Genomic DNA, 19380 nt, shown 5'->3' with positions numbered 1-19380 from the left:
TAGTAACTTACGGTGGCCCTGAGAGGCCAAACAGACTGCAGCTTAAGAAAACACCAGCAATAAGAACAACGCTGCAAAAGCAACGGAAATAGGAAAAAACAAAACAGAAATAGGAAAAAAACAGATTTCCAAAAGCACAAGGGAAGTGTTTCTGGGGAAGCAATAACCCCGACGGACCAGTTGCAGGAACCAAAATATGCCACCGTAGTAACTTCAGAAAAATCTGCTATTGGCAGTTATTTAGTAAACAAGCTAAGAAATCCTGCTTTTTTCTGCCTCAGTCTGAATTCAAAAGTTCACTTTTTCAATAAATTTAAAGAAATTAAGTCTTCTGTCATCACTGGAAAGTCCATCTACACAGCATGAGAAGGGAACAACAGAAGGATTAGGAATTATTTGGACAGATGCATAAAACCTCTGGCAAATTGAACTCATTCAAAGGTCATGTTTCCTCATCATGGAAGGAAATCACAGTCTTATGAAATTAATTTTCACTATAGGTTGTTGGCCTTGGTAAGAAGACACTCCCTCCTAGTGCTCTTTTAGTTGCCATCTGTAGCTTGACTGTGTTATCACCAGCCAACACATGGTTTGAGTATACCTAAGGAGAAATTACCCTGAGATATTCTGTTTCATGTTGCTGCTGGAACTGTGAACTTCAGCATACTTTCACCCTTTTTTCTAAAATTTTGGACATCAGAGTCACTTTGTGTCTTGAAATAAGCCTCATACCAGTTTTGGGACGATTATTTTCCAGTGGACACTTTCCGGTGCCGTCCATCCCCTGCTGAGTTACACTGAAAAGGACATTCAGACTCGCACCACGATCACATCTGTCTGGACTGCAATCTCATGATAGGAACGCGGGGTCAGGAATTGTTATGGTTGGCGATGAAAGGTCTCAGGGCTGTAGGAAAAATGTGACCAGTTTTTCTGGGTCACAGCAACGATGCCATGTGTTCTCCATCAGGCCTTGTTGTGAAACCTACACTGGGGGTGGGCTGCTGAGGAAACTATTAGATCTCCTCCAAGTAGTTTCATATTTATTCCTACAGCATTTTCTAAGACAAATACATGTTTTTCAGCGCAGACTAGAGATGTGAGAAATTTGGCCCCACATCACAGTGTTTCAACATGTGCTCAGTGGTTGTGTAAATGTTGTGTAATATATGAGTACTTTTTACCCCCCTATAAACTAAGGTCAAGGTACATTCCCATCCTTTACTCATACTCAGGCTCTCAAATTGCTATAATTTACCGTAAACCTATGTAATAAACTATTAAGTGAGTAAACCACACACACATGCATGGATCTTTGCCCTATCCACCAAATGCAGCTGAAATGGCAGCGGGTGCTAGATTCCCACGTGGGAAAATGAAGAAAGAAAAAAAATCTTCCATTCTTCAGTTCAAATTGGACTCTGGGCTCAGCCAATTGGAAATTTTTTTGCAGGTGCAGAATGAGACCCTGAGGATTACATGGGTATCCCTGATAGTTATTTGACTGGCTGACCGCCACGTCAGCTAAGGCCAAGATCACAGCTGGGAGTTTGACTATAAATCTAATTTAGCAGATCTGGAACCTTCTATTTCTGTGTCTTTTTTTGTTAGTATTTAACTATTCATCAGCACTCATAACATTTATGAAAAATGCTATATCCATTAAGCTAAAACATACACACAATACACAGAGGTTACAACAATTATTTTTAGGATTTTCTTTGTCTAACTGTAGATTTGGTTAGCCAAACAAAACCAAACAAAAGTTAAGAGTGGTGTTATTCAGCTAATGGGATAATAGTTGTGCCAGTTCCAACCTCCTCCTGCCCGCCTTCTGTTCTCTGAGATCTAAAGCAGGTGGACGCACAATCCAATGAACACAGTCAATTTTACTTGCTCGGAGTGGACTCACACGTTTCCAAATATCATGATAAAACACACTCAAACGGGGGCGGGAGACTTCCAAATGTGAGCAAACGTTTATGTTTCTTACTGTAGACAAAAATCGTGAAAGCCAGTGAGTTTCACTTTGAACTCACTGGCTTGGATGAGCCCATCATAACATGCACTCCCGATGTGAATCTCTCTTTCCACCGCATCCCAAAGGTGCTCTACTGGACTGAGACCTGGCGACTGTGTTGGCTATTTGAGTACAGTGAACTCACTGCCACGCATCAAAACCAGTTTCAGATGTTTTGAATTTTGTGACATGGTGCATTATTCTGCTGGAAGCAGGATCAGAAGACAGGTACACTGTGATGATAATACCTGGGTATGCTGTGATGTTTAAATGATTCTCAGGTGGTACTTAGGGGCCCACAGTGTGCCATGTAAATATCCCCCACATCGTTACACCTCCAGCAGCCTGAACCACTGATACAAAACAGGATGTTTCCTTGGTTTCATTTTGTTTACGCCAAATTCAGATCCTACCATCCGAATGTTGCAGCAGCACCAGGGTCTCATCAGGTCAGCCATCGTTTCTCAAATCTTCTAATCTTCTATTATCCATATATGCATGTATTTCTGTGAACCTGTGCTGTAGCCTCAATTTAATTTCCCGATCTTAGCTGACAGGAGTGGCACAGTGTGGTCTTCTGCTGCTGTTGCCCACCTGTTTCAAAGTTGTGACCTCAGAAATGCTCTTCTGCATAACTTGGCTGTAACAAGTGGTTATTTTAGTTACTGTTTCTTTCCTATTAGTTTAAACACATCTGGCAGTTTTCCTCAGGCATCAACAAGGCATTAAATCCCAGAGAACTTCCGCTCACTGGATATTTCGTCGTTTTTGGGCCAGTCTCTGTAAACCCTAGAGATGGTTGTGTGGGAAATTCCCAGTAGACCAGCAGTTTCAGAATTACTCTGACCAGCCGTTGTTGGTGTGAGCCTCTCTGACACTGATAACCAAGCCATATTCAGAGTCACTTAAATCAACCTTCTGCCGCTTTAAACTTTAGCAGGTAGTCTTAACCGAGTCTACAAGCCTAAATGCATTGAGTTACTGCTATGTGATTGGCTAATGTGATACTTGAGTTAATGAGCAGTTGAACAAGTGTACATAACAAAGTGATTGGTGAGTATATAATATGGCCATTCGATAGAGTTTTCTCTTTAGACCAACCAGAAAACATTTCGAGTATACCAGAGTAGTGTAGCAGACATTGTCAGTTTTCCATAACTAATAATAACTATCAGTTTTGATAGATGTTAGCGTCCCGCCTAGATAATGTTGTTAGAGCATCATGAAAATGCCCATTTTGTCCAAGCAACAGATATGTTCATCCAATCATTCCTGCGCTGGTTAGAATTAGAAGTTATGACTGCTGTTTGTACCCTACCTGATTTCTCAGTAATATGTTTTATTATCATTTTTATTTATCAGTCATGTCAACTTTGGGGTAAAATAACTTTCTTGCTTCTATTATTGCTCGTGTGGCCTCTCAGACTGCAAATATAATTAAATATTCTGTACATAACTTTGTGCCCTGGGGTTAGACGTTATCAGACAGCAGCGTTTCTGAGGAAATTGACTTTTCCTTTGTAAAGTTTTATACACACATGGTGCACCTTGGGAAGTCCACTGTGTGGAAGCTGTAATGGCATTATAATCATAGTGATAAATGTAACAGTGGGATTATAGGGGTGTCACACCCGTGATGGACCTCATTAGTGGCAGACATGCGGTCAGAGTGAGGCAGACACACGATACGCACACACACAGGTGGTTGATCTCTGAGGTGAGGGCAACACCTCGTTTAAGACTGCAGACCCAATATTGCTCTTTCACGCATGCATTTTCACACAAACACACAGACTGCAGCTGTGTCCGGCTCACACACACGAAGCTTGGACCGCAGATTGGACACGTTTCATTCCTTATATATGAGGCAATGGCGCAGGTGTCGGGCCCCTGAGACCCCTGGGATAGCGCAAGGTCTGGGCTGTTCTGTTCTCAGCCTGAGATCCCCCCCCCCCTCCTCTTCTCTCAAGTCTTGATCTTCACCATACACCCTTTAGCACACATGCAAACTCTCTCTCACACTCACACAGTCTAACCAGTGGTCATTAGCAATACCCTGTATGGACTGGATGCTGTCAGATCTCTGGCACATTTGCATGCACGTGCGGAGCAAAAGAGGGACCCATGTGCATGCAGAAATTATCTCAGAGTCTAAACACATTAATTCAAATGTAAACTGGTCTTCTGTCCTGAACAAAGAGGAGCCATGAGAAACAAAACAAATGACAACAAATGACCGATGTTCCGAACGTCATCTGTATTCATCCCTCTGTTTCATTTCTTTGTCTTAGCGTAAGAGACATTTTTAGAGGATGAGTCACGGAGACCAGCTGAGAACATGAGGGTTCGAGTTTAGATGTCCTCTGAATTTTGGCTGGAGGCTTGTCTCCATTGCAGCAAAGCTTGTAACGTTCTCATGTAAAAGACCTCATTAGACTTTTGTTTTGTTTTGTTTTTTTCACATGTCGCTGCACCACGTGAACCCTTTCTTAACTCCTAATGCATCATTTTAAAACCGCTCTCATCTAAAGTGGCCATAAGGGCTTTTTAGATGCAGGATGTTTTCTTCCAGCAGGGGCTACAAAAAGCTGACCTCCCTGACTGCAGCCAGGAGATCCAAACATACGTTAATAGATATCTAAACATCATCTACAGATGTTTATTTACTCTGCCTCCTCCTCAGGGTATCCAGTTCCTGGTCCCTTTCTGTCCTCCAAGCAGAGTCCCTCATCCCTGTCCACAGACCGGGCCCCGCTTTCCTCCGGGGTATCATGCATAAGGGATGCGACTCCTGAGGAAATGAGTCCAGGAAAAACGTGTCCAAGAAAAACAAGCGAGGAGGGTAACAGAAGAGGGACTGAATCAACTGAAGTATCTGAGTCCAGTTGTGGGAGTCAGAGAAAGAGGGCAGACTTCAGTGTTTACATGCTCTAAATGATTTACTCCCTAACATTAAACTTCACCATCTTTCCATTCTTCTTCTGCTCTTAAATCACTCTTTAACCTTTCTCCTCCTACCTCCCTTTTTCACACCACTTTTCCTTCCTTCTTTTCTTCTTAGCTGTTGTACTATACCCTTAATTCCTTCCCTCCATTCTTCTTTCATTCCTTTATTATAGCTGATAAGTTCAGAAGGGCTGAGCAGCTGCTCATTTCCTTCAGAGTGCTAAAAACAAAGTGAATGGGGGTGGAGTAAACCACTTGTTCTTACACTTGTCGGACACTTGAGTTAAGAGGGCCGCATCTGAGAATTGTGGATCTTTCTAAAACTAGCAATCTAACACTCACTTCCTCTCATGGAGCGATTAGCCATTTAAGGTGGTGAGAAAATAAGGAGGGTTTGGACAGTTTTAGATCCTCTGTCATTTGTTGCAGAGAGCTGTGTGATATCATGAATGCTTTAAAGGAAAAGTTAATAATGGAGCATTAACACCAGTAGTTATCTATTCTATATTCCTATGAGTATGAAATATGTATCCATTTGACTTTTCTATAGCCAGTTTCTGTTAAAGTTTAGACTACATTAGACTACAAATCTTGGTGGTAACAGTGAGCCACATTGATGTTTTCAGGAACAGCTGCAAAAACTTGGCTTTAGATATCTTTGATTGACATACAAATTTGTTTGTTTCCGTCAAACCCGGGCCTTAATCCATCCCCTTTCCTCAGAACCAACTGTTATTTCTCTAGCGCTGCAGACTTTCATTACTCTGGCACTCCTGCTCGAGGCAGCTTGCGTAGATACCTGCTCTCGCCAGGGAGAGTTTATATAAATGAGTGTTGTGTGAATGTAATAAAAGTCCACTCTGTAGGACCCGTAGATGTTTCAGAAGCAGGACACGGTTGTCAGCTCCCATCGTCGACGTCAGAAGGAAAAGATTGTGCTGCATAGCATCGTCCACAACAGTTTCTGTTTGGATTACGGTGTTATTTCTGAGAAGATACATTATATACAACCATCAGGAGGGCAAGCCAACTGTTAGACATGAGACATTAACAGTGTTGGTGATGGTGTAAAGGCAGAACTCAATGGATACCCAGTGTAGATGAAAAACAGACGTGGAAGCAAGTGTGGGAACAGTTCATTTGGAAAATTGCTAATATATGTGCACATGTAAGCTGCAGATAGAAGGGTTTTCATTAAACCCAGCAGCCGTTGATTATTTTTATATATTTGCAGCATTTTGTACCTTCAGCATGACAGGAAACTAAGAATGAAACAGGAAGCTTTTAAGTAAAATTGGTACATTTGAAATTTTTAGTGGCGTTCTGTTCATTGTTAATGTCATGTTTATTGTTTTCCTCTAAGATGCCGTAGAGTTAGCTCCATAGGTTTAGGGATAATGGCATAGTTTTGCATCCGTGCACCACCACACTGGGTTTATAATCATTATTCATGGAGGTTTTATAAAACTTTTGTATTCATTGTTTAGGAAACTGGGCCACACACACAGTCCTCCATTTTCAGAGGGTTGAAAGTTCACCAATTACGCACTGCGCTTACACTCATGAACCAGAAGGCCCGATTAGATTTTGCCAGAAAAACTCTGAAAAGAGGACGCATGGGTTGTACCAGAGTGATTTTAAGAGAAAATTATGGAGAAGGAAAGAAACAGCTTGTGATCTGAAGCATACCACATCACCTTTCAAACATCGTGGAGGCAGTGTTATGGCATGGGCGTGTGCAGTGTTATGGCTGCCAGTGGAACCGTGTCAGTGGTGTTTATTAATATTAATAATAGAAGTAGCAGGGATATACTCTCTGCTCAGGTTCAGGCAAATACTGCAAAACTGATAAGACTGCAGTTCACAGTCCAAGTGAATAGAGAGCCAAAGTAAAGTGCAAAAGCAGCCCAAGAGCTTCTCAAGGCAAAGAAAGGTTACAGCCTTTGATTGATTGCAATCAACTGATCTTAACCCAAATAGAGCGTGCTTCTCAGTTATTAGATACAAAATTAATGCAAAAAGAGGCCGGACAGAGGGTCTCATGGGAGGAAAAGCAGTATTTGGTGATGTCATTGGTTTGTAGACTTGAGGCAGTCGTTGACAGCGAATGATTTTCATTCAAATATTAAAAACATTATGAATTTGTTTAATAAATTGTGAGGCTATGAAGAAAGGGAACATGCATAAAATCACTGCATTACTTTTGCAGTCTGAATCACATCCTGACTGTTTGATCTAAAATCCAGTGTGGTGATGTACAGAAACTGTGAACTGTCCAGAAACTTAAGAACCGAACTGTAACTGCTGTTCGTGTCATTGGTCATGACTTTGCTGATGATTTTTGTCTTAAAAATTCATCTTTAATTAGTTGTTCTTTTCATATGTAAAATTAGGGAATCTCCCTCGTAGTTCCCAGTTTTTGCGGACGGACAAACAGATGGAATAACAGGGCAAGCTTCCGGCCAGTTGTTTATTGATTTGTTTTATTCCTCTCGGATGTCAGAGGTTTGCATATCGGGCCGTGCGTTCCCATCCTGTTCTTAATGGGTCGTTCCAAAACTGTCCACCCCAGGGGACAGTCTGGACCCAGATGAAATTTATGGTGTCAGACGGGGGAACTTTTAATAGATCTGTGATTTAGGAATGAGAAATGTAAACACACCCGTGCACGCAGAGGGGGTTACGGCATTTTATACAGCATGTGAAGAGGAGGGATTTTCTCAGAGATTTCTTGATACGAGTGATACATCATAAAGTTGCTCGCTGAAGCTTACACAGATAAAGCAGTGGAGCAGATGTGGATGCTAATATGGCAATGGGAAATCCAAAAACGCATGTGAAGTGTCCTACAGGCTAGATGTTTGGCAGTGGGAATGAAGCCGGAGAACGTGACTGATGAATATTTAAACTTTCCAGGTGTCACTGACATCTCTGGCTGAAGTCTGCAGCGCTGATGAGTGTGGGTGGGCATGGCCAGAGGAGAGATGACATCATGAAGTGCATAGTACACTAAATAACTGCAGCAAGAAATATGCTAAATTACCAAAGATCAGGTAGTTGCTCTTTAAGTGGCAATCCTTTTTTTGATCCTGGGAAAAGACACAAATCACTTTTGGGGCTGGATAAGGAAGGCCACTCGGCATAAAATAATAAGACAGCAGTTGAGTGTAGCTTTCACCTGTAGTTTCATCAATTCAGATGGTGTTCATTTCATTTATATTTAATTTTCTATTCCACAATTTCATTGTGAACAGGTTTTAATGAATATCAGCTTCAGCTGAAGAAGCATTTCCAATGAAAACAATGCAATAAAACTGAGAGCGAGGCGCAGGGGCATTGTTAAATTTTCTTGAAGACCACCCAAAGGGGCTCAAGTAGTTCACAAAGCGAATGGGAAAATGAGTTTTTGTGTAAAAAATTATGTGAACAGCTGCTTTTAATTGTTTCTGACTGTAAGACTTCACCAAGACGAGCTGCTCCACACCCGCACCTCCGCAGGTCAACAGCGCCTCATGATCAGGTGCATTGCATATTTTTGAGGTTTGCTTGTAACCTCTAGAAAGTCTCTGCTGTTGATTGAGCACAAAGGTTCTCCAAATAGATTCTGATGTGACATGTTTTAATGACCTGCTTTGTGCATGTGTGTGTGTTTGTTTCCAGTCGTGCAAATGAGTTTATGCCCCTTAAACGATGTGGGAAGTGACTGAAGCTGTCAAGTTTTTATTGCTCATCACAGTTTTCCTTTTGGAATTTTTGACAACCACAGTTTCTTTGCGCGCTCTCGTTATCACTCTTTGTGTTACTGTTTTTCTTTGCATTTTGTTGTCTGAGCCCGTCTGTATTTCCTTTCAACTCCTTTTCACCTGTTTTCCCATGTTTCAGTTTCTGTTGTTTATTTGACCCTATGAAATCTTTTCTTTTGACGACGATAATTTACACTAACTGCTACAAACTACACGTACATCTAAACCAAGGCTCTTGCTCTGGTGGTTTAGGTCTGCTGTATTACCTCTAATTAGAATAATGAGGGTATTCAGTCTCCTAGTACGCCTGCTCCATGAATTTTCAAAAATCACCACATACAGCGTAGTAAGCTGTATTTAGAGTCGATGCTGTATCATCAAGCAAAAATGGGCAAAACACAGATAACACAAAGAAAGGCACAGAGCTTAATGTGAAGAATTTAGCTCAGTTCATAAAAATGAATAAAATTAATGCAGTTAGTTTAACAATTAATCTGCCGTTTGTTTGTGTGTGTTTTTTTTTAAAAACAAGAGGATATAATAAAAGACAAGGAGCCTAATAATACGACTGAAAGACTTAAATTTTGTAGACAGTCAAAATGGTTAATAGTTAATAGTTCTTCTAACAACCTCCAGAGTTCACTGTTATCTGTTGTTGTGACCTCATTTGATCATTTACAGTGGGGCAAAAAAGTATTTAGTCAGCCACCGATTGTGCAAGTTCCCCCACTTAAAATGATGACAGAGGTCAGTAATTTGCACCAGAGGTACACTTCAACTGTGAGAGACAGAATGTGAAAAAAAAAATCCATGAATCTCACATGGTAGGATTTGTAAAGAATTTATTCATAAATAGGGTGGAAAATAAGTATTTGGTCACCTCAAACAAGGAAAATCTCTGGCTCTCACAGACCTGTAACGTCTTCTGTAAGAAGCTTTTCTGTCCCCCACTCGTTACCTGTATGAATGGCACCTGTTTGAACTCATCATCTGTATAAAAGACACCTGTCCACAGCCTCAAACAGTCAGACTCCAAACTCCGCCATGGCCAAGACCAAAGAGCTTTCGAAGGACACCAGGAAAAGTATTGTAGACCTGCACCAGACTGGGAAGAGTGAATCTACAATAGGCAAGCAGCTTGGTGTGAAAAAATCAACTGTGGGAGCAATCATCAGAAAATGGAAGACTACAAGACCACTGATAATCTCCCTCGATCTGGGGCTCCACGCAAGATCTCAGGACGTGCTTCTAGCGTGGTGGGGTTTGTGAAACAAAATGTAGTCATGAGGAAAGCCGGTGAGTGGCAAAGATCCCAGAAACCAAGCACGGAGGGGACGCGTCGTGCTCTGTATAAAAATGACCTGCAGAGAGCTGGGACCAAGGGTCCCAAGCTAACAAATTAGGATTCACCATCAGCTTGTAGACACACGTTACAATACGGGTGCAGCGTGCCTAACTCAAACTCCCCCGCAGTGCTCCAGACTCGTTGTCACTACCCTAGGAACGACCGAGGTGCAATAGCCCAAGCCAGTCGAACTGTCCAGCCCATGTTGTCAACTTATATGTCCAGAGAACATTGGATATACAGCAGAGTTGACTTAGCTGCACGACGAATTGTCATGACTGTCAGACTCGAAAACCTAGAAGTCTTATGAATCGTTTTGTTTAAGCTTTTCGTAATAGAACTCAACTCGGTTCGATGTTGGTGTGACGTGAAGAAGAATACTGAGTTGTCGATCCCAAGAACAGCTCAACGTACCTACTTGTGAAGCGAAAGTTTGTGGGGAGGTTAAGGATTAACATCATATAGCTCATGCAGGAGGAGTGCCACTGTTTTTCCATAAGGTAAAACCTAAGCGAAGTCTGACCTAGCCCAGAGATGGTGTAAGACAGAATGAATGGATGACCGATGTTATAACGTAAGATTTTTGAGACACATAACACCCAATACTCTTCCATCCTCAAGTGAGAACTTGTAACAGATGAAACGAGCTGAAGGCTAATCTTATATTTTCTTTTCTTTTTAAAAGTTTTTTAAAAACATGACAATGATCCAAAACACACCGCCCGGGCAACAAAGGAGTGGCTCCGTAAGAAGCATTTGAAAGTCCTGGAGTGGCCTAGCCAGTCTCCAGACCTCAACCCCATAGAAAATCTGTGGCGGGAGTTGAAAGTCCGTGTTGCTCGGCGACAGCCCCAAAACATCACTGCTCTCGAGAAGATCTGCATGGAGGAATGGGCCAAAATACCAGCTACTGTGTGTGCAAACCTGGTAAAGACCTATAGTAAACGTTTGACCTCTGTTATTGCCAACAAAGGTTATGTTACAAAGTATTGAGTTGTATTTTTGTTATTGACCAAATACTTATTTTCCACCCTGATTTACGAATAAATTCTTTACAAATCCTACCATGTGGATTCATGGATTTTTTTTTTCACATTCTGTCTCTCACAGTTGAAGTGTACCTCTGGTGCAAATTACTGACCTCTGTCATCATTTTAGGTGGGGGAACTTGCACAATCGGTGGCTGACTAAATACTTTTTTGCCCCACTGTAATAACTGAACCTGAGCCACAGTAGAAAAAAACTACATTTAGAGTGAACTCTCATAGTTGCTGCTATTATTGGTAATACTTGAGTAGAAATAACTCTTCTGATATTGACTAATGAACTTAATCTTTTGGTCTTTTGTGTATGTTAAATTCACACTACAACAGAGTTTCTGGGGAGTTCATTGCAGTATCTATTTATCTTTTTAGGTGTAGAGTAATCTAATCAGAAGTTAAAGAAATACTTGTCAGCTGTGATCCATGTTGTGTTGTGGAGCTCACGAGATCAGAGTCCAGATGTATGACGTATGTCTGTGATAGAAAGCAAACTAAAGCAGCGCAGACGGCCATTATTTCAGAGACAGGTCTCCTGAGCTTCATATTCTGCTGAAGTTATGACCAGCCTTCAAATGGAGAGGAGTTGACAGCTAAGCTGACCGGCATTGCCTGTGCATGTATTCATGGTCTCTATCAGTGGCTGATTTCTTGGTCATTCTTCCCCCGGTGGAGACAGGAAGGGCAGGCAGACTGACAAAGGAGGGGAAGAAGACATGCAAAGGGAGAACACTGACTCGAGAGCTTTGGAGAGGAGGTGAGGGAGTGAAGGGTGGAAGTAGTGAGAGTAGATAAGAATGGGGAGTATGGATGTGTGAAGGAAATGGTACAGTGTGGAGGACCTCTCCTTAACAAGTGGGGAGGACTGAAGGGAGACTTTTTAGTGCATTTGAGAATTAAGGAGAAAGGAAATGGCGTAGTTCTACCGTCCAAATGAACTGGCTACTGTATGTGATGTGGAACAGGTGTGGTTTGTTTGCTTTACGCGAGTTTTTAACATCCCTAAAACTGACAAGCTCTGACAACCACGCAACCACATCTAAAGGCAAATGTATACCTGATCCAGTTTTTCAAAGGTAAAGTGAGAAGCATTATGGTGGCATCCTTTTCACTGTACCACTCTTCTTCTTCGATCTCTAAAAATCCTTTATCGGTTCTCTTGTTAGCCCATGCTGAAAGATACAAAGCAGAGCACAAAGTTTATACAAGTTTTCTAGACAAGGACCTCTCGTGCACACACAGACACACATATTTGAGACAGCTATTGGTTTGCCAGAACCATTTGTCTTCAGAAAATTAGTTAATCTTCATTTCATGAGGACTATGCTTATTATCTGTGTGTATGTGCAGAGTTAATGGAAACAAAAAAAAGTAAATGTAAAATTCAGAGCAGTGTTTATCACGCTGGCCCTGGTTCAGGCTGCGTGTGAATGGTTTTGACAGGACTGTCGTCGATGCTGTGCTCTACAGGCAACATCTGCTGGGTCATCAATGTGCACAGACAAAGCACACACCTGGTTGCTTAAAATAATCCGCCCACAGGCGAAGCGCGCACACACACACATACACACATACACTGGATGCACATGCTGCATGTTTACGGTTGCAATTACACGAGTTCGGCCGAGGCTTTTTCTCACACTGTCTGCATCTGATTTGAGCTTGTTTGAATTTTTGTGCGACACTATTTAGGCTCCCTGCGTTTTTATTAATTCCTTTCGGCTCGCTGGTTCTAGCTGCATGTGACACCGCTCGAAGGACTTCTGTCAGCAGACAAACAACGTCACTGTGTTTGTTGGTTCTCACAGGGATACTGTTTGGCCTCCAAACCTTTGAGAGCACCACTTACTGACCCAGAACTCCAGGATCATACAAAAACAGCAAGTTCCCATAGTATCCCCATGCTCACGTGTTTTATGACCCCTTCTTAAAGTACTCCTCTCATATTATTCAGTTTTCTTCCCACCAATAATCGTTGACTCTGCGGGTCCATCGAGCAGCTCCCTCGAGTGTGTGAATAACTGCAATGATGCACTGTGATGAGATTAAGTGCTGTGTTTTCCATTTTTTTTAAGGGTGCCTTAACACGCCTACGTGAACAGTTATTCTGGGGTCACTTTCAGGAGATAAGAATATAAATAATAATAATAATAATCTCAGCTGCAGATGCTTCTGCCTCTGGGAGGCTCTCATTTTTCTTACTTTCTATCTACATGCTTGCCTTTTCCCTTTCGTCACTCTGGGTATCATAATCAAATTGTTATATTTAGCTTGCAGATTAGGGGGATGTCTGCAGCCTCAAACGCTCTGAATATGGCTGAACAGCCATTTCAACTGCCCTTTCTCTTTTCATTACTGAGACATTTGACAACAGAGTCTGGCTTTATTTACATTAACTTAATCTCCTCGCTGCCCTATCGCTGTCCTAAAATAACAGTGTGCACAGCTCTTAGAAGCTCTCAGGTCCTGCACGTGCCACATTTCCAGCTGATGTTTATCATGTTTGAACTGTTTCCAGGCAGATATTTCTGTGAGTGTGGTTTAGTCTGTTCATTTAAAGTTAAAAAGAGCTAACATGAGTGAAGAGGCATGTTAGTGGGTATTTGCAGTATAAAGTTTAGCCACTGGGTGGGTGTAAAGAGAAGGGGAAAGGTAAGGAAAAAGATGGGGAAGTGTATGTCTCCCCCTGGTGATCTAAACCAAAATTCCAACTGGAAGTTTGAAAAATAAAAAATAGTGTGGAGAAGAGAAACACTGGGAATTATTATTGAATCAGAATGCAGCTTGACACATTTCTGTTGCATTGTTGTGATGCTTTGGTGCCTTTGTTTTTTTTGTATCTCTTGATAACACTTGTCTTATTCTCATTATTTTGTTTCCTTATGGAATTAAAACCAGGTAAGTAAGCGATTTCTTTGCTCTCACCCTTTTTGCTAACAGAGATATGACCAGTGTTAGCTTTAACAGTCATGACTGAAACAAAAGAAGATAACTGACAATTTATTCTTAAAAGTTTTTTTTTCATATATGAAGTTTATTTGATGTGTTGCATCCTTGACTTAAAATTTATCAACTCTGTTTTTCCTATCTTTCCAATTTCAGGGCCGTCCTGGGCCTCTTGGTCCGCAGGGCCCACAGGGGCCACCTGGGCGAACAGGAGATGAAGGCATCCAAGGCCCAAAGGGGCAGAAAGGCGACCGTGGTCGTGATGGAAACATGGGTCCTAAAGGAAGCGTGGTAAGTGCTCATGTCTCATCTCTGTAAACTATTAAACACATGACAATGACAGCTATGTTGTTTAATGTGCAATTCTTGTTGCTCCACAGGGAATGACTGGCATACCTGGCTTCTCTGGCATCAACGGTATTCCTGTAAGTACACCATGCTGTCGGGATGAACGTTGTGGGAGAGTGTTCAGTTTAATTGAATTCAAAATAATGTATACAACACCAAATTAGACCAACAGTTGCCTCAGTGCACTTATTGCATATTGTAAGGTAGACCCTACAATAATACATGCAGAGAAAAACCCAACAATCATATGAGCCCCTGTGAGCAAGCACTTTGGCGAGAGTGGGAAGGAAAAACTCCCTTTTAACAGGAAGAAACCTCCAGCAGAACCAGGCTCAGTGAGGGCGGCCATCTGCCGCGACTGGTTTGGGTGAGAGAAGGAAAACAGTGTTGATTCTGCTTGTGTCGCTCTCTCTGCAGGGACACCCAGGACAAGCTGGGCCCAGAGGGAAGCCAGGTGCAGATGGCTGTAACGGGACTCATGGAGATTCAGGGACACCAGGATTTCCCGGCTCTCAAGGCTCCCAAGGTTTTCCTGTGCGTAATGCCAAGTCTGCTTAGATAGTTATTAATACAAAGAGACTGATGTCCCGTAAGTTACTGTATATTTTGTTTTCAACTCTCAGGGACAACCAGGCAGGAAAGGAGAGAAGGGAGACAATCTGGAGATCAGTGTGTACATGCGGCGATTCAGGGTGAGAAAGAGGACTCCACACCAAACCTGCCTTTTCTTAAGGAGAACATCTGAGTGTAACACATTATATTCATGGCGTGACAAGACTTAATCCATATAATATCAAACTTACTAACTTTATGCATCTTTAACCGTCCCTCCTCAGGGTGATCCCGGCACACCAGGATTTGATGGAGCATTTGTAAGATCCTTTAACGAACCTAGAAAATTACTTTTATCTGGTTGCAGTGTCTCCCAAAGATCTGCGATTTGATCTATTTTTTTTTTTTATTCAGGGGTTTCCAGGAGATCCAGGGTCAAGAGGTTACAGAGGCGTGCAAGGACCAAAGGTTCACATCTTTCAATTCATTAGTTTAGTTGTTATTTTATAGTTTCAGACCTGTTATTATGTAACGTGATTGATACGAATATCCTTCTGTCTTCTCCCAGGGTCCCCCAGGTCCTCCAGGTCGTCCTGGACCAAAGGTAAGGCAGCAATATTAAATAAAAAACTTATGTAGACACGTCATTAGGCTTTTTGCCTTCAGAATTGTCACAATTTTTCATTGCATAAATTCAACAAGGTGCTGGAAACATCCCTCAGAGATTTTGCTCCATAGTGATATGATAGTATCACACATTTATATCTCAGCAGATTGTCATGTCTTCATTTTTGAATACATGCTGGCATGTGATTGGCTGATTAGATATTTTAATTAATGAGCACTGGATAAAGTGCACATAATGAAGTGACCAGTGAGTGAATGTAATGTGTTTAAAATAAACATTCAAATTATGTTTTCTTTCTGACAGGGTACGATGACCAGAGTGATTAAGGGACTCAGAGGAGATCTAGTGAGTGATCATTTGTGATTGTGTGTGTGTGTGTGTGTGTGTGTGTGTGTGTGTGTGTGTGTGTGTGTGTTGCTACTTCAATAACTGTAAATGTGTGAAAAACGTATATGCATCTCTTTTACATGTCATTGGGTATTAAAAGTATTTTTTTCTTTTAATTCCTGAATATTTGTCTGGCAGCTACATAAATACAGATTCATTTTCAAACTGGGGACAGATGTTGGTGAAGTGTTAGCAGCACAGCTACAGAAGCAATTCTGCTCTAAGAGTGTGAGGTAGTGATCGATTTTTAAAAGCTTTTATAGGGAAAATATCCAGTGTTACATCATAAAACAATGAAAATCAAAGAAAAACGTTTTTTTAAAAAAAGGTATTTTGTAGTAAATCTATCTTCTAAGTAGGACTGTGCAACAGTCTGGTGGCACCACTGATGTCTTTATATTTGTGTTGCAAGAAGCTAGAGGTTGTTTTGTTTTTCATTATTAAAATAGTCTTGAACAAGACTTCACCAGGCTCTCTGAAATTTATTTATTTATTTATTTATTTATTTATTTATTTATTTATTTGTTTGTTTGTTTGTTTGTTTGTTTGTTTGTTTGGGACATTGGCTGCGTTTTCACTCAATCTCCTTACCTGACCATTTTCAGAGGAATGTGGTTCTGTTTTTTAGTCAATTAGACATAAAAAAGACACCTAACAGCAGTGAGGCAAGTAAAGGTGGACCCAAAGTGGCTTTAACGCAGAAATCTCTTCAAAACATTACACTATGACACTCGGCGAACTCTGGAGCGTAAACTAACCCAGTGTTTCCCAACCTTTTGGAGCCACAACACATATTTCACATTGGAAAAATCACTCGGCACACAAGCAAACAAAAATGTCACAAAAAGTATATTTATTGAAATATAATGAAAATTTGCTCTCATTTTACTTACTTGGTGTGAACCCTGGGCCTGTTTAGTTGAGCCAGGTCAGACTAATCACATCATCTTCAAATAATTATCCATCGCCATTACCTGTGACGTTGTCTCACTCGCAGCATGGCTATATGTATTTTTGTATTTCTTAGTCGTCTTCTTCTGTTTTACTGGCAGTTGCCAACCAATGACTGTAGAAAACAGTCTTTTCTGTTGGCTACCCACCTAACTGTAACAAGCAGCTGTACTGCCCTCAAGTGGAAGATAATGTAATTGTTCTGCCTGTCACTACACACCATTCGCTTATAATACCAATCAGGTGAAGTTGGATAATCTTCACACAGTGGTTGGGAAACACTGAATTAACCTATACGTCTGTAATGGGACGCAGAACACACAGGAAACACAGCTTTATGGGAAGGTTTGACAACAACATAACCAAGAACAGAGGAAGGCTGAACACTTAAATACACACAAGGCAATAAGGCACAAAAGCGACACCAGGGAACACAACTGAATAGAATCTACTAATAAGACGGAGGGAACAAAACTGAACGTGAAGCACGTGAGACGAAGACTAGCAAAATAAAACAGGAAGTGACAAACAAAGAGACAGACTAGACAAGACAAGACTCAGGAAACACAGGCTGGCTAAAAAAAAAAAAGTAACAAAAAACAAAAGCTAGAACACTAACTGGAAATAGAAATTTACAGAAACTCAAGGACTCAATCACCATCAAAGATGTAGTGCTCCAGCAAAACCAAAAACATAACTACAAGAACACCGAAAACGCAGCAGCAAATCTCTTAAGCCAGAATAAAGAATAAAAAACTCAAAACACTGTGTCAATGACGCAGGAGCCATGACACTGTTGTGTTTACACATAACAGAAAATGTAGCAGAGAACCAACTGTAATGGTATGTTTAGGCACTTTGTTATTAACAACCTGCCACAAAATCACATCGTTTGTTCCTTTTTCTTTGAATGAATTTATGAAGAAAAATGCCAAAGATAAAACGGTTTGCCAGGCATAACAGTTTGGGGTTTATTTTGCATCAGCAAGGTTATTACCAAATAAATATTATGTGTCATATCTCAGCAGGGTGTCCTTAAAAATTTTAAGAAACTGGACTAGTGGAGGACAAAATAGGATGCCTGCAGGAGGTGAACAAAATTCATATCTTTAAGAAACAGGCTGGCTGTAAAGAAGCCATTCTTAAGAAAGGGGAAACGGCGAGAAAAGGATGAAGTATAATATATTTTTATATTTTTCATATATTTTGCTGCTAACAGTTCTGTGTATGTATGCTCTCACCACAGGGAGAAATTGGACCCCCGGGGCCTCCAGGAAACGATACACATGAGCAAGTTCTGTTCAATGCAACTGAATTTCAGGTCCTCATTTTTGCTCATAAACCTTTGAAGATAAAATGAAAGGGAGCGTCACAAGCACTAACATATATCATAAAAATACTTTGTTTTAGGGTCATCCTGGAGACAAAGGTGTAAAAGGAGAAAGAGGGGCGCTGGTATGTTACCACTAATGACTCATCATACACATTTAGATCACCAACACAGATATAACACATCCTCGTAAGTGCGATGTTCATCATTATTATTATTTCTAATTAACTGGATTTATTTTGTGTGATTTCAGGCAGACAACAAAGGAGAGCGTGGAATAAAAGGAATGCCTGGACCACGGGTTAGCTCAGCATACTTCTAAACATGCTATCAAACCACTTTCCTTTGTCCTGCTGTTATGTCATCTGCTGCTTTGGTTTCTGTTCTAGGGTCCACCTGGTGCAAATGGAAGACCTGGACGAAAGGTAAAAAGAGATGTCACGTTATGGTTGTATTCTTAAAATAATATAAAACACAGTTTATTAATCTGACAATCACATCTCTCTGTAGGGTGATTACGGTGAAAGAGGACCAAGAGGCAGAGATGGTCCTAAGGTGAGCACCTGATGCTGTTTCATTTCTTTTCTAAATGACTGGTCAACAGAAGGTGTAGACAGTTATTTAGAATAAATGGCTTAGTTATGATATTGTGATTAAAAACAGCACAATGTGCACGTGACAGTCACACACAGACAGTCAAATATCTTATTAGTTGAAGTACCGAGGAGTACAGAAAGACTTAGGCTGCATTTGTGTTTCAGGGTGTTATTGGTGACCCAGGAGAGGTGATTTCACAAGGGCCTTTTTGGGACTCAGCGGGTAAGTAACTAACACAAGAGAAACAGTCAAATAATGAGTCAGTGGAAACCAGAAAAATTATTTTGATTAAGATAAATCTGAAACTGTGCTGATAAGCCACTCAATGGAATGAGGCAAGTTTACTAAGGTCAAAGGTCAAGTGACTCTAAAGAAGGTTATTGTAGTCTACATGAGCTCAGAGTTCAGTCAAGGCTCTTGTCCAGGAGGGATGTCAACACAACATTTGTTCATGGCATCTGGTTGAGGGTACATTAGAAATCGTTGTTATACTGACATGGAAACAAAGATGGTCCAACATTAATAAAGTGACACTGAAATCAGTATT

The 19380-nt window shown here is 41.0% G+C and overlaps 1 protein-coding gene across 1 annotated transcript in view; it reads left to right on the top strand.

Annotated features, from left to right (window-relative positions):
* The window catches only part of col4a2 (collagen, type IV, alpha 2), a gene marked incomplete at its 5' end in the record, with an annotated part of 39017 nt that overhangs the window by 5566 nt on the left and 14071 nt on the right, over positions 1 to 19380 (top strand). Inside the window, 14 exon segments of the mRNA XM_014341208.1 lie at positions 14197 to 14331; positions 14421 to 14465; positions 14806 to 14922; positions 15012 to 15080; positions 15225 to 15260; positions 15355 to 15408; positions 15509 to 15544; positions 15872 to 15913; positions 18153 to 18227; positions 18317 to 18361; positions 18490 to 18537; positions 18626 to 18661; positions 18747 to 18791; positions 18998 to 19055. Coding sequence (XP_014196694.1) covers positions 14197 to 14331; positions 14421 to 14465; positions 14806 to 14922; positions 15012 to 15080; positions 15225 to 15260; positions 15355 to 15408; positions 15509 to 15544; positions 15872 to 15913; positions 18153 to 18227; positions 18317 to 18361; positions 18490 to 18537; positions 18626 to 18661; positions 18747 to 18791; positions 18998 to 19055 — 841 coding nt within the window.

The sequence above is a fragment of the Haplochromis burtoni genome, unplaced genomic scaffold (assembly GCF_018398535.1).
Source record: "Haplochromis burtoni strain Fernald_Lab_line unplaced genomic scaffold, NCSU_Asbu1 Contig_462, whole genome shotgun sequence".
Lineage (NCBI taxonomy): Eukaryota > Metazoa > Chordata > Actinopteri > Cichliformes > Cichlidae > Haplochromis > Haplochromis burtoni.
Note: the sequence above shows the minus strand (reverse complement) of the source record. Positions and strands in the feature narration are given on the sequence as shown.